We start from the raw sequence: 13,477 nt of genomic DNA on the forward strand, positions 1-13,477 counted from the left end.
TTGCACCGGCCAAAATTGTCCGGTGTAATAGGGCCTTAAGATGCAAAAAAATGTATTAAGAGGCCCATACCAGCCAGGACCTGGTGCAGATTTCTAATATACTTTATGTCAGTTTCTGGCATAAATTATAGTTATTGCATCGGGCTGGTGGCTATGCCCCTTCTACTAAGCTCCACCCACCTTTTTGAAAAGTGTCTAGAGCGAGGGGAAATGCCGACATTTCTACGCCAGAAGACTGGCATAAGAGTTAACTTTCACCAATGTTCGAATAGGTTATCTCTGTGAAGTCTTCTACAGTACATTGAGCATAGCCCCCTAATATTACAGCTGGCTGAAACATGAAAACTTATTGTGTGGAAGATCCGCTTTTTCATGCAAGTTCATAGTCTTTAAAGGGGTCATCCGAGTTCATAAAAAATGTGGTCCCGCCGCTGTTTGTTGACATGGCTGCAGCAATGACGTGCCCGTTTACCCACATGATTGCTGCAGCCGGTCACTGGACTGAGTAAGTATACGTCATGGGACTGCCTCATGAGACAAACCCTTTAAGATAAATCTGTGAGTTCTATAATCGTGACAAAGACATTTTGATAAAAAGAGGGTCACATGTAAGATGAGCTTTCATGTCTATAAGATGCCGGACTAATAGACAGCAGGAAAAAAAATGCTGGCGGACAAAATTAATTTTCTGCAATAAAGTCATTTTACTAAGATAATAGTAGTAGTAATATTGCTGTAATAATAATAATATAACATATATCTGTAAAACTAATAAAACACGTATCCTTCTATACACATCTGAGCTTTCAGACTTAGCCAAATGTATTAGAAAAAACACCAGCCAAGGTTAAAGGGCAGCCAGTCATTTCACACTGTGTTAAGGGTATTTATCACATAGGTCCCTTCTCTTGCCCGGCTGTCAATCACTTGTTGTGAGAGGCATGTTATATAAGAATTGCCATTTGCTCAGTAGTTATACTGTGTCTGTGCACTTATATTCTCCGAGGTTATTGCTCAAGGTTACATTTTCCTGACCCTTGACCTGTTCTAATATGTTAAGTTGCATAATTATAGTATTATTAGTAAAGTGTTTGTCCTGTAAAATGGCAGGATTTACTCTACTTTATGAGTTTTCTTTCCTGCGGCTGCTCTCTTTACTTTGCGTTAATCCCCAGGTGGAGGGGGATTACAGTTAACTTGTCATTAGTTTTTGGGTGGATGCACGCTGTGAAGTTTGTGCTCATTTCTCCTTTTAGGAACATTAATAATCTGATGGATCTTCTTTTTATTCTGTAAAAGTATTTCATGATGCGGCACCCATTACACAGCTGCTATTAGCTGAACAGGAAAACTGAGAACTAAAGCTTTTTTTTTAAATTTCATCTAAGGTAATTGATCTCAGCGTTCAGAAGAATAGAGATAGGCTGTGCATCCCAACCCTCCCCACCGATTCTGCTTTTAATAAACGTTGACCAATACAATACATTTTCCTTTTAATACCTTCTTTCTAAGGGCTTATTCAGACAAACGTCTAAATAGTCCGTGTGACAGACGTTTTTTTAACGACTATCACACGGCTGCATGTATTCCTATGGGGCTGTTCAAATGGCTGTTGTTTTAATGGGCCGTGTGAAGGGCCCCTAAAAGCATAGGACATGTCCTATTTTTGGCCGTTTTCACGGATCCCCTTAATAGACTCAAGTCTATGAGGAATCTGTGAAAAAGGGTCCCGCACGGGTACGAATTAGACGTGACAAACTGCAGTTTTTCACAGACTATTTCGCACCACATTCACCTGAATATAGCCTAACTACTTGAGTGCTGTAATAGTATTGTTAAAATGATGCAGGGACAGGCACAAACAATAGAGTGCAAAAGAGTCTCTAACTCTCAGAAAGATTATTTGCTTAAATGGACAATAACTTTTCAAACAACTTATGCTTATCTTATAGTATACCTGATATAGATCAACTTTGTAATTTACTTACTGTTAAATTCTAGTTGTTTTATCCATGCAAGTTCTGTGTAAAGTTATTACCACTAGGTGTCCCCCTTCCTGTGATCTGCTGTCCATTCCTGATGCAAGCAAAATCCGTCCTTAGCTACAGATCAGTATTGATGGATAGCAGAAGGTGGGGGTGTATCTCTTCACTACCTGCCTATACAAGTCTAAGGAGAAGGGAGGGCTGAGCAGGAAGAGGGAGTAGAGAGAGAGAGAGAGAGAAAAAGTGAGTCAGACAGACATGCTGCCCATACAGTGCTGGATTCTCAGCTGTATAATCTCCTTCAAGCTGCTACTGCAGTTTATATATATAAATTTGTTATCGATAGAGATAGAAGTGCAGGATTCTCCTCTTCTATGTGTGCTGTGTAGAGAAGACACGATAGCCGCTAGGCTCTGCCCACTAGCTCAGAAATAAACGGAAAAACGGCTAAATATTGCATAATACAAGTCATATTATGGCCAGAAATAGTGTTATTTCTTATTTACAAACATATGACAGCTTATTCTGAAAAGCCCTCTGAAAAGTTAGGTATGATTAAAGTGAGACATAGGTTTAGGCCTCGTGCACACTTCCGCCACAGTTTTCACGGCCGTTTGTGACGGATCCGTGTGGCCGTTTTAGCGGCCGTGTGCACTCGGTTGTTTCAGTTTCCGTGCGCCGAGCATGGTACTGTCCAGGGTGCTGAAAGAGTTAATGGGCTGCACTGATCGGCGGTAACTCTTTCAGCACCCTGGACAGTACCATGCTCGGCGCACGGAAAATACAATTTGAATGTAATAAAAAAAAAAAATAATAATACATTTCATACTTACTTTCCTCCTGTCCGGCCTCCAGCTATGACGTTTCATCCATGTCGCCGCTGCAGCCAATCACAGGCTGTAGTGGCGGTCACGCACGTCAGGATGACGTCAGAAGGCCGGCCTCCAGGGATGACGCTTCATCCCACGTGACCGCCTCTGCAGCCAATCACAGGCTGCAGCGGCCTCTGCAGCCAATCACAGGCTGCACCGGCCTCTGCAGCCCATCACAGTCTACCGCGTCAGAAAGGAAGGCCGGACTGGAGGAAGAAGAGGGACTCGTTACCAAGACATCGACCGGGTACGTATGAACTGCTTTTTATTTTATTTTTAATCAGCAGCCTCTTTTCTCTATCAGTGATTGATAGAGACAAGTGGCTGCCGATTAGTGTAATATTTCTGTTATGTTTTTCCTGCCCGCCCGGCCGTTGCTAGGTAACGGCTCCGTCACACACGGACGGCACACGGATGCCTTCCGTGTGCCTTCAGTTTTTTTGACGGTCCCGTTGACTTGCATGGGCCTCACGGACATGGAATCCCGGACCAAAGTAGGACATGCTCTACTTTGGATCGGAACGGAGCAACGGGACCGTCAAAAAAACTGAAGTGTGCATGGCCCCATTGAAATGAATGGGTCAGTGTGCTAGCCGTCAGAAAAACGGCTAGCACACTGAAGGAAAAAACTGAAGTGGGCATGGGGCCTTAGATAGCACCAGGTGATTGAGTAGAAGGGTGCATAGATAGGGGCCTAACCCTCTATAGACTGTGGAAAGTATTACGCACACCAGTATGGGTAAACTTGCAGGTAAAAATCTTTAATTTCTCATACATGGGTGCGATGTTTCGGTCCAAGCATAGACCTTTCTCAAGCACTTCTATAACTGGTGAGACGGCGTGACGGCGCAAGGAAGAGCGGTTTACCGCTAATGAGTGCTTGAGAAAGGTCTCTGCTTGGACCGAAACGTCGCACCCCGGTTTGAGAAATTAAAAATTTTAACCTGCAGATTTACCCCAACTGGTGTGCGTAATACTTTCCACCATATGATTAAAGTGAGGGATTCATTATAAGAAACCTTTGTCATGGCTCTCTAGCAAATCCCTCACCACTGTTCCAATTTCTCAGGTGGGTAGCAATCCACGAGTAACTGTTAGGCATGGGAATAATTAGCACAGTCCCTTACAAGAAATCTAGGAAACTGTAGAAAGCAAAGTTTTAAGGTGGCATTGGAGCCCTATCCTACAGGGTCCCTGAGTAGCTGCACACATTTCCCATGTGGCACCTCTGTAATAAGGCATATAGGAGAATAGGAGTGTTAAAGTGAATTAGACTCTCTCTCACTCCAGGAAGCTACAATTTTAAGTATTTTTTTTTAGATCCCTTTATATTATGTAAACATTTGAAATAATAGTTATTTTTCATAACAGGTTGAGTAAATTTGTCATCAGTGCACCTTAACCCAGCAAGATATGCGGCGCCGCCTTAAAAACACTAAAATAGACAAATCACCGGGTCCGGGTGCCATACACAGCAGAGTTCTACAGGAATTAAGTACCATAATAGACAGACCCTTATTTCTAATATTCAAAGGGGTTGTCCGAGCACGTTGTGGATTTTCATACTGATGACCTATCCACAGGACATACAGAATAGACGAGGAGACAGAACTTCCAACATATGTCAGCTTTTTAATCACCCGTGCAACGTTTCAGTCCAACAGGACCTTTCTCAGCCATTTGATCCACAGGATAGGCCATCAGTATATGATTGGTGGGGGTCCGATGCCCGGACCCCACACCGATAAACTGTTCTGTCTGCCCCGGATGTCCGTGCCAGAAGCAGATGGCTCCGGTCACAGTATATCGGCCATGCTGCAGTAGTACAGCTCTGCTCCTATTGAAGTGAATAGGAGCAGAGTTGCAGTACTGCAACAGGGCCGCTATACAGTGTACGGAGCTATTTGCCTCCGACACCGGCCACTGCAAAACATCCAGTTCCCGGAGGCAGCCAGAACAGCTGATCATTGTGGGGTCCGGATGTCGGACCGCCACCGATCATATCCTGTGGATAGGCTATCAGTATGAAAAATCGCTTCGTGCCCAGACAACCCCTTTAAGAATTATATCATGACAGGTTCTGTTCCACAGGACTGGCATATAGCAAATGTGGTGCCAATTTTCCAAAAGGGGTCAAAAAGTGAGCCCGGAAACTATAGGCCTGTAAGTTTAACCTCCATTGTGGGTAAAATATGTGAAGGTTTTATAAGAGATTCTATCCTGGAGTAGACTGTGAGGCAGAAAAGTTGGGTGCATAAAATGAGATTGATGGGACTTCCTCAGATTGGGTCACAGTTAACAGAGGGTTTCCACATGGGTCAGTATTGGGCCCACTTCTTTTTAATATGTTTATTGATGACCTTGTGTATATGTTCAGTATTTGCAGATGATACTAAGCTTTGTAAAGTATTAAACACAGAGGAAGATAATATAAGACTACAGAAGGATTTGGGGAAGCTGGAGGTTTGGGCAGAGAAATGGAAGATAAAGTTTAATGTGGATAAATGTAAGGAAACTAATCCTGTAATTATGCATTGAATAGTAAAACACTGGGTAAATCTTCTACTGAAAAAGACTGCAACTAGTGCTAGGCAGCTGATGCCAAGGCAAATAAAATCATGGGGTGCATGAAAAAAGCATAAATGCACATGACAAGTATACAGTTTTGCCTATATACATATAGGATATTGTGTACAGTTTTGGGCACCTGTGTATATGAAGGACATAGCTGAACTCGAGCAGGTGCAAAAACGGCGACCAAGGTAGATAAGTGAATGGGTGCATTGCCGTACCAAGAAAGGTTATCAAACTTGGGGTTATTTAGTTTAGTAAACAATACTGGTAAGGGGTGAACTAATTACAATGAACAAATATATATCTGGACAATACAGATATCTTTCTAATGATCTCGTTACACCTAGGCCTGTAACCATGACAACGGGGCATCCTGAACATCTAGAGGAAAGAAGGTTTCACCATCATCAGATGGGGATTCTTAACTGTGAAAGCGGTGAGACTTTGGAAATCTCTGCCAGAGAATGTTGTGATGGTTGGTTCATTGAAGAAGTTCAAGAAGTAACCGTTCACCTTTCTTAAAAAATATAATATTACAACTTATGAGTCCTAAATTCTGGAGATGGGATGTTGATCCAGGGATTTATCCTGATTTCCATATTTGGAGTCGTAGAGGAATTATTTCCCTAATGAGGCAATTGACAACCGCCTCATAGGGGGTTTTGCCTTCCTCTGGATCAACACGGTAGGAATATAGGTTGGACTTGAGGGAACTGTGTCTTTTTTTATTGCTTTCAAATTTTAAACACCACTGAATGCATGAGTCCCTACCTTCACACACTGGGCAGCATTCTCCAGGCACTTTAACTGGTTTCAGACAGCTTTGGCCACAAGCTGTAGCAACGCAATGTGGCTCTCCATTGATGCACTGGCAGAATGTGCAGTCATCTTCCCTCCAGCGGTCACCATGACTTCTTATCTGTCCATTAGCGTAGCAACCAGCAGGATCATGGACTGGGTACACAGGATCTGCCGGGAAACCAAACGATGTTATATGATATTAATAAGCTAAATCTTCCAAAAGAGCTATACAAAAATGTATATAAATATAATATAATATATAAATGTAATTATTTTAAGTCACTCTTCTATGCCCCGAGACATTTACTCTTGAGGTTTTCAGCCATCATGCATATTAAAACTTCTGTTATTAATTATTTATTGAAACAGATATTGATTTTGATCCACATCAATGTGCCTATGATAATGCTGAAAGGACTAGAAGTGTTGACACAGGTACCAGAGGAGAATGATAACTCTATAAAGACACAGGTAAATAGGAAAAATATTTTTTTTTAAAGTTTTTTTTATAATCAGACAGTTGAGAATTAGAATGTTAAAAATAATAGAATGAAAATAATGGGTCACAGCATTTTAGAAATTATTTTGATGGGTAATAAATTAAGAGCTTTTGTTTTGATGCCCACCATTTTTTGTCACTGTACTCAACTAAACTTTTTGGTTACTTTACAGACAGGTGCGATGCAATGCTCTGCCAAAGGTCCACAATGGTAAGTGATGCTGGTATTCGGCAAAGGTGTCCTTGCCATCAATTAGCCCTAGCCTATATAGCACGTGGAAAACAATATTTTCTAGCAGTGTATTCATTGGCGAATGCATGCTGGAGTGCCTTGAATAAAAGGTAGTGTTTCTAATCAATATCTGCATTCAAGTTTTCCTTTTTGGTAAAAATCTCAGTGTCTTGAGCTACCTATAGAAATGGCACTATTAATATTTAACACTCAGGGTAACCTGAGCCTGCTAGCCAGAGTTTAGAAAAGTACTGTGAAATGAAGAGATTACCTTATTACCTTTTAACAAAATGGTCAATGACAATGTAATACATTGGCAGATCCTATATAATAGGTGTTATTTTTAAAAGTATTATTCGAGAATAATGGCAAAAAGTATGATTCCCTTTAAAGAAAAGGGGCATGTTTACCTTTAAACATCATTGTACAGTCTACGAAAAAGTAACTGTCTACATAAGAGTAACCTTGGTGCTCAAGTAAGCTCTTAAAGGAGTTGCTTCATAAAGATAACCCTTGTCTTTATGCCATATTACGGTATATGCCTATTATAGGTCCCCCACTCAATACCCCACTTTATGAACCAGTACGTGGAGGCACTAAGAGGTGGACGAGGCCCATCCATCCATTACATGGACGGTCATTTATTTTTTCAGTGGCTACTGCAGAGGAGATATCCAGTAGATGCGGCTTCCCCTAGTGACAATAGCTGAATAGTGGCTCTTTTAACATCTGCGTTGGAGGCTTCATAGCAGATTCCATCAAAATTCCAGAAAAAATAGCGCCGAATGCAGTGAATTATGAAAAATTATGAGGGAAACCTGACGGACACCATTAAAATCAATAGGGTCCATTGGGCGCACCATTGGTATCTGTCATGTGATGGATCCAGATCTGCCTTTGTTTTAATTTTTCTGTTCCTATAACAGAAATACCAACGCAGATATGAACTCAACCTCAGAGATTGCTGGCCTCCAGTTAAAAAATGTTTATTTGTCAAAGACTTGTTGACTTTCCAATAACAAACAGCAGAATTATGAAAACAGCTCTGGACAGGATACGGGATCAGTACAAGATAAGTATCGCAATGTGTTTACAAAGTTAAAAAAAATTATGTCGAATATAAGATACCGTTTATATTTTCTAGGCAACAAATTATTAACATTAAGTAGAAACAATTATTCCCAAAACTTTCCACTTACAAGCTCGGATTAATTTACAGAGACCCTGTCTAGTCAGTCTCTTATTGGCACTGTTCAGTTAACTGTATATAAGAACTCAATTTCAATTCAATTATCTGCCCAACTAATTCCATCTTCTACTATCATTAATCTTAATGAAGACGTACAGGAACATCTTAATTTCACAAGTTCTGATTGTAAGAATGGAAGATTGCTGTCAATAATAATTTATGCATGTCCTTGATGCACTGATGATGAAACAAAAAAAAAAACTCAGCCTGATGTCTCGCTCCCGTTTTGTAGATGCTTTTTTTTTTAATCAGTTCAAGTTTATTCAACAAACTTCACATCAGTACAGGTCATTATACATTCTCATACATAGTGAAAGCATATTTCCACAGACCCAATTATTTATTTCCAACAAAACATTCCCTTCCCCCCAACTCCCCCCTGTATCCCCCAGCCGGTCCTCCCGTTACAAGCTTCTTTATCCTATCTCCTTCTCCTTCCCATTTCCACTCCCCATCTCACTTCAACTCCCCGCATGTACACAACTGTCAGTAGCTCTATTCCTGAATGTGTGACCTTGCCCTCCCTGCTCCCGTGCCCCCCGCGCCCTTAGTATTCCCTTGAACCCCAGGCTCAATTAGAGTGAAACCAGCGCGCGTAGCGTCATTAGTTCCGAGGAAGCATACCCAGAATGATCAATTCACCTAGCCCATTGTTTTTAAAACTTAGTCTTGGACCCCCTCTTGGAGTATATCCTATATTCCATCAGAACCTGAGAGTTAAGTGCCCCTATAATTTCTTGCTTTGAGGGTGGTTCCGCATCCAGCCAGCGTTTTGCTATTCCCTTCCTAACTTGGTATAATATTTTTGCAATTGCCAAACCTGACATCCTATCCCCCTCCAAATCACCAACATACCCCAGCAGCATTACCACAGGATCCAATGGAATCTGTACCTCAAACACTCGACCCAGTAACTCTGACATTTCTGTCCATAAGGTCCCCAATCTCCCGCAGGACCAGAACATATGAAGGATGTCTGCCTTTTCTTCCGGACACCTAGGGCACCTGGCGTCTGCCCGTAATCCCATTTGTTTCAGAACCCAGGGGGTCCTATACACCCTATGTATCAGAAACAACTGAGATCTCCGTTGTGCTACATTGATGGACAAAGTACATGATGCCGCCAAGACCGCCTCCCAGTGGTCTGTAGGAATAGGACCCACATCTCTTTCCCATGTAGCTTTGACTGGTGCCATAGGATCTCCCAGATGTTCCGACAGCAACCTGCAATAAACCAATGAAATTAATCCCTTTGACGTTACTGCTTTTGCTATATGTTCCAACACTCCGGTGGCATGTATCGCCATGTCTACACTGGCCGCTTGTGTCTGCACAGCATGCCGAATCTGCAGGTACTGATAGAACATGCGGGAATCCAACTGAAACCCCTCCCGTAATTGCTGAAAGGATTTGAGTAAGTCTCCCTCGTACAACTGAGTCAATCATATTATGCCTCGCTGCTCCCACCCCTGCATCCCTTCCAATTTACCCAGTTCCCCCAGATACGCATTCCTCCAGAGTGGGGTATATTTAGTACACTCTCCTATCTTCAACAAGTGCTTACACTGCCACCACACCTTATGTATGAGAAGCAGGGTGGGTCGAGTACTCGCCATCCCTTTATAGCTGTGTGCTTCCAGTCCTGCCAACGGATTCTCCCCCCCCCCCCCCAGATATGATAGGATGCGCGCACTGGACCCCCAGGTCTCTTCCTGCTCCCACCCCCAGAAATGCTGACATTGGGCAGCTAAATAATACACCCAAGCATTAGGCAAAGCCAGGCCCCCCTCCTCCTTAGGCAATTGGAGTTTCTCCAGTTTAATCCTGGGTACCCCCTTCTTCCATACTAGGTCTCTAAAAAGGTTATGCAACCTCCTAAACCAATATTTGGGGATCCATACCGGGGAATTATGTAGGACGTACAGCACTTGAGGCATAAGGATCATTTTAATCAAATTCGTCCTACCCAGAGCAGATAGCGGTAGCTTATTCCAAGCCTCTACTTTGGCCTTTATCGTTGTTAACAGTGGCATTACATTAAGGGACATATAATCCTGTGCTTTCGCCGTCACCCTAACCCCCAAATATTTAAACTCCGTGACCACCGGTATCTCCACCTCCTCCTCCCCAGTCTGGATAACCCCCGGATCCTTGAACATAAGAGCCGATTTTGACCAATTAATGAGCAATCCCGAATATTTCCCAAAACGCTTGATCAGGGCCATAACTAACGGTAGTGTGCGCTCGGTATCCGCCATGAACAACAGCATATCATCCGCGTATAATGCAATTCGTTCCTCCACCCCCCCATATCTCAACCCCTGTATATGCTCATGTTGTCGTACTGCACACGCCAATGGTTCCACCGCCAACGCGAACAACAACGGAGATAAGGGACAACCCTGACGTGTTCCCCGCGCCAGCGCAAACCGATCAGAGAGGGCCCCATTCACCCTTATTTTTGCAGTCGGGGCTACGTATAACAACCTTACCCATTTTATGAAATTAGGGCCAAATCCCATTTTTCCCAGAACTGACCACAAATATCTCCATTCCACGCAATCAAACGCTTTAGCCGCATCTAAGGAAAGAATGGCTCTCCCCCCATGATTATCCGGAAGAACTTGCAAATTCAAGAACAGCCGTCTCAGGTTCACCGCCGTCGATTTGGATGGCATAAAGTCGGCCTGGTCTCCATGTACCAGCCCAGCCACTACCCTAGCCAGTCGAAGCGCCAAGACCTTTGCTAGGATTTTAATATCCGCCGTCAATAGAGAAACTGGTCTATAGGAGCCCGGGAGCTGAGGATCCTTCCCCTCTTTAGGCAGAACCACTATAGTTGCTTCATACATTGATTCCGGGAGCCGCCCCCTCTCAAAACTATCCAGAAGAGTAGCCAGTAACTGAGGTGTGAGTTCCTCCCCATATTCTTTAAAAACCTCCACCGGAAGACCATCCGGCCCCGGAGCCTTTTCACTGGCTAGTATCCCTATGGCTGCCTGGAGCTCCTCCAGAGATATAGGTTCCTCCAATGTCATTCTCTCCTCCCCATCCAACCTGGGAAGGTCAATCTCCCCTATATACTCTTCCAACTGTTGGGGTGTGTGTTCTGCTCTAGAGGCATATAAATCGGAGTAAAACTGCTGAAAGACTTTCAATATTTGTCCTGTATCAGTCTCTGGCTTTCCCCCCTCCCCCCTAATAGTATGTATATAATTATTCTCCCTCTGAGCCTGCGCCATCCTTGCCAGTAACCGTCCTGTGGTCTCCCCCTCCTCATAATATTGGTGTTTTAAAAACATCCGTTTGTTATCTGCCCTCTCCAACTGATGCTGTTTTAACAACCTCTGTGCCTCCACCCAATGCTTCAAAGTTTCTGGTGTGTTATCCGCAATATGTAACCTTTCTGTCTCCGTTACCCTTTCCAACAGCGCTTCCCCTAATTGTCTAGACCTGGTTTTTACTGCCGAAATGTGCTGGATGAACACCCCTCTCAACCACGCCTTCATCGCATCCCACAGTATCTCTTGCGGTACAGTACCCGAGTTGAACTGAAAATATTCCTTTATGAGGTCTAAAATTTGTTTATTATCCATCAACTTCAGCCAGAAGGCATTGAGTTTCCAGCCCCCTTGCCCCCGCCCTGTCCTCCCCTCCGTCACTACCTTCATTAACACAGGAGAATGATCCGATAAGGCTCTTTGTAGGTATTCTATCTGGTCTACAAAGGGTACCGCTGCAGGCGAGCACAAGATTAAGTCTATCCTGGATAGAGACTGATGCGTGGAAGACGCACAAGAGTACTGAAACCTACTTGGATGCTTATCCCTCCATATGTCCCGCCAGCCCATTTCAGCAACAAGATGACCAAACGCTGTTATTCCTCCCCCTGTCGTGCCAAATTTATCCATATTAGTATTCGGTACCGCGTTAAAATCCCCCATCACGAGTAACGGCACCTCCGGGAATCTAGCCAGTTCTTCCACCACTGTCTTAATACACCCGCTTGAAAAGGGAGGGGGAACATACAACACCACCAACACACAATTCCAATGATAAAGAGTACAGTGTACCCCCACATACCGCCCCTCCCCATCCTGGAAGGAGTCATGACATATAAATGGCACCGCCCTATGTATGAGAAGACTCACCCCCCTTGAATATGTAGTGTGATAGGAATGAAAACTATGGCCTACCCAGGCCCTATGCAGCATGGAGACCGAATCCCTTGTCATATGCGTCTCCTGTAGTCCTATCACCCGTGACTCCTGTTTCTTGATAAATTCAAATACCGCCTGCCGTTTTCTGGAGTCCCGCAAGCCCCGAACATTCCAGGACAGACTATTAAGTGATCCCGTCATCCCTCAACATATCCCAATACATCCTACCCGGTATTCGTAATTTTAAATATCCGACTGGCTGGGTCATCCTTCCCTCCCCCCCTCCCTTCCCCCACCCTGTAACATCGCCCGTAAACCTACCCCTTTCCAAGGGTCAGGGCGACAGATAGTATCTGTCATAACCCATAACAACAAGCCTCGGTAGGTCAACTCCGCCCACCGTACAATCAGCAATACCATAACTTGCAATTCACCCTTCCCGCTTAACTGACCATTACTCCCGCTGCCTTTTTGCAAATAAACAGCCATCCCTTCAACATATCAGTACCCCTCAATGTCCATAGACAAATTCCTCCACTCCCTGCCTTCAGTGTGCACCGCAGCCAGGCCCTCAAAGGCCCCCAGGGGTTCAATCAGGAGTCCAAGCATAGCCAGGAACCCTCAATGACAGTTCTTGCAATGGTCTATGACACCTGGTTCAATCCCGCATCCCCGGCCTCATCTTCTCAGCCGCTCCGCTCCAGATCAACGCCGTCTCTCTGCCTCCGCCGGTCTCAGTTGACTTTCATGGCTGTCCAACCATCTAACCGCTTCTCTCGGTGTCTCGAAAAAGGAAGTTGTGCCCAGAGCCACTATTCTCAGGCGGGCAGGATACATCATAGAATATTGCACTTGTAAAGCCCTTAGGCGTCTCTTTATATCCATAAACTGCGATCTTTTCCGTTGTACTTCCATAGAGAAATCCGGGAAGAAGGACACTTTCACCCCATTGAAGGAGATGTCTTGACGTTCTCTAGCTTTCCTCAGGATCTTGTCTCTATCTTTGTAGTGTAGAATCTTTATCAGGACGGGTCTCGGCGGCCTCCCCGGAGGGCCGGGTCTGGTCGGCACTCTGTGCGCTCTCTCCACAGCAAACAGAGCGGTC

General features: G+C 44.0%; 1 protein-coding gene across 1 annotated transcript in view; it reads right to left on the reverse strand.

Moving 5' to 3' along the window:
• The window catches only part of CRIM1 (cysteine rich transmembrane BMP regulator 1), a 721,727-nt gene that overhangs the window by 188,293 nt on the left and 519,957 nt on the right, over positions 1-13,477 (reverse strand). The window contains exon 7 of the mRNA XM_075862815.1: positions 6,203-6,400. Within this exon, the coding sequence (XP_075718930.1) occupies positions 6,203-6,400 (198 nt within the window). The remainder of the gene's footprint in view (positions 1-6,202; positions 6,401-13,477) is intronic.

Source organism: Rhinoderma darwinii, chromosome 4 (assembly GCF_050947455.1).
Source record: "Rhinoderma darwinii isolate aRhiDar2 chromosome 4, aRhiDar2.hap1, whole genome shotgun sequence".
Lineage (NCBI taxonomy): Eukaryota > Metazoa > Chordata > Amphibia > Anura > Rhinodermatidae > Rhinoderma > Rhinoderma darwinii.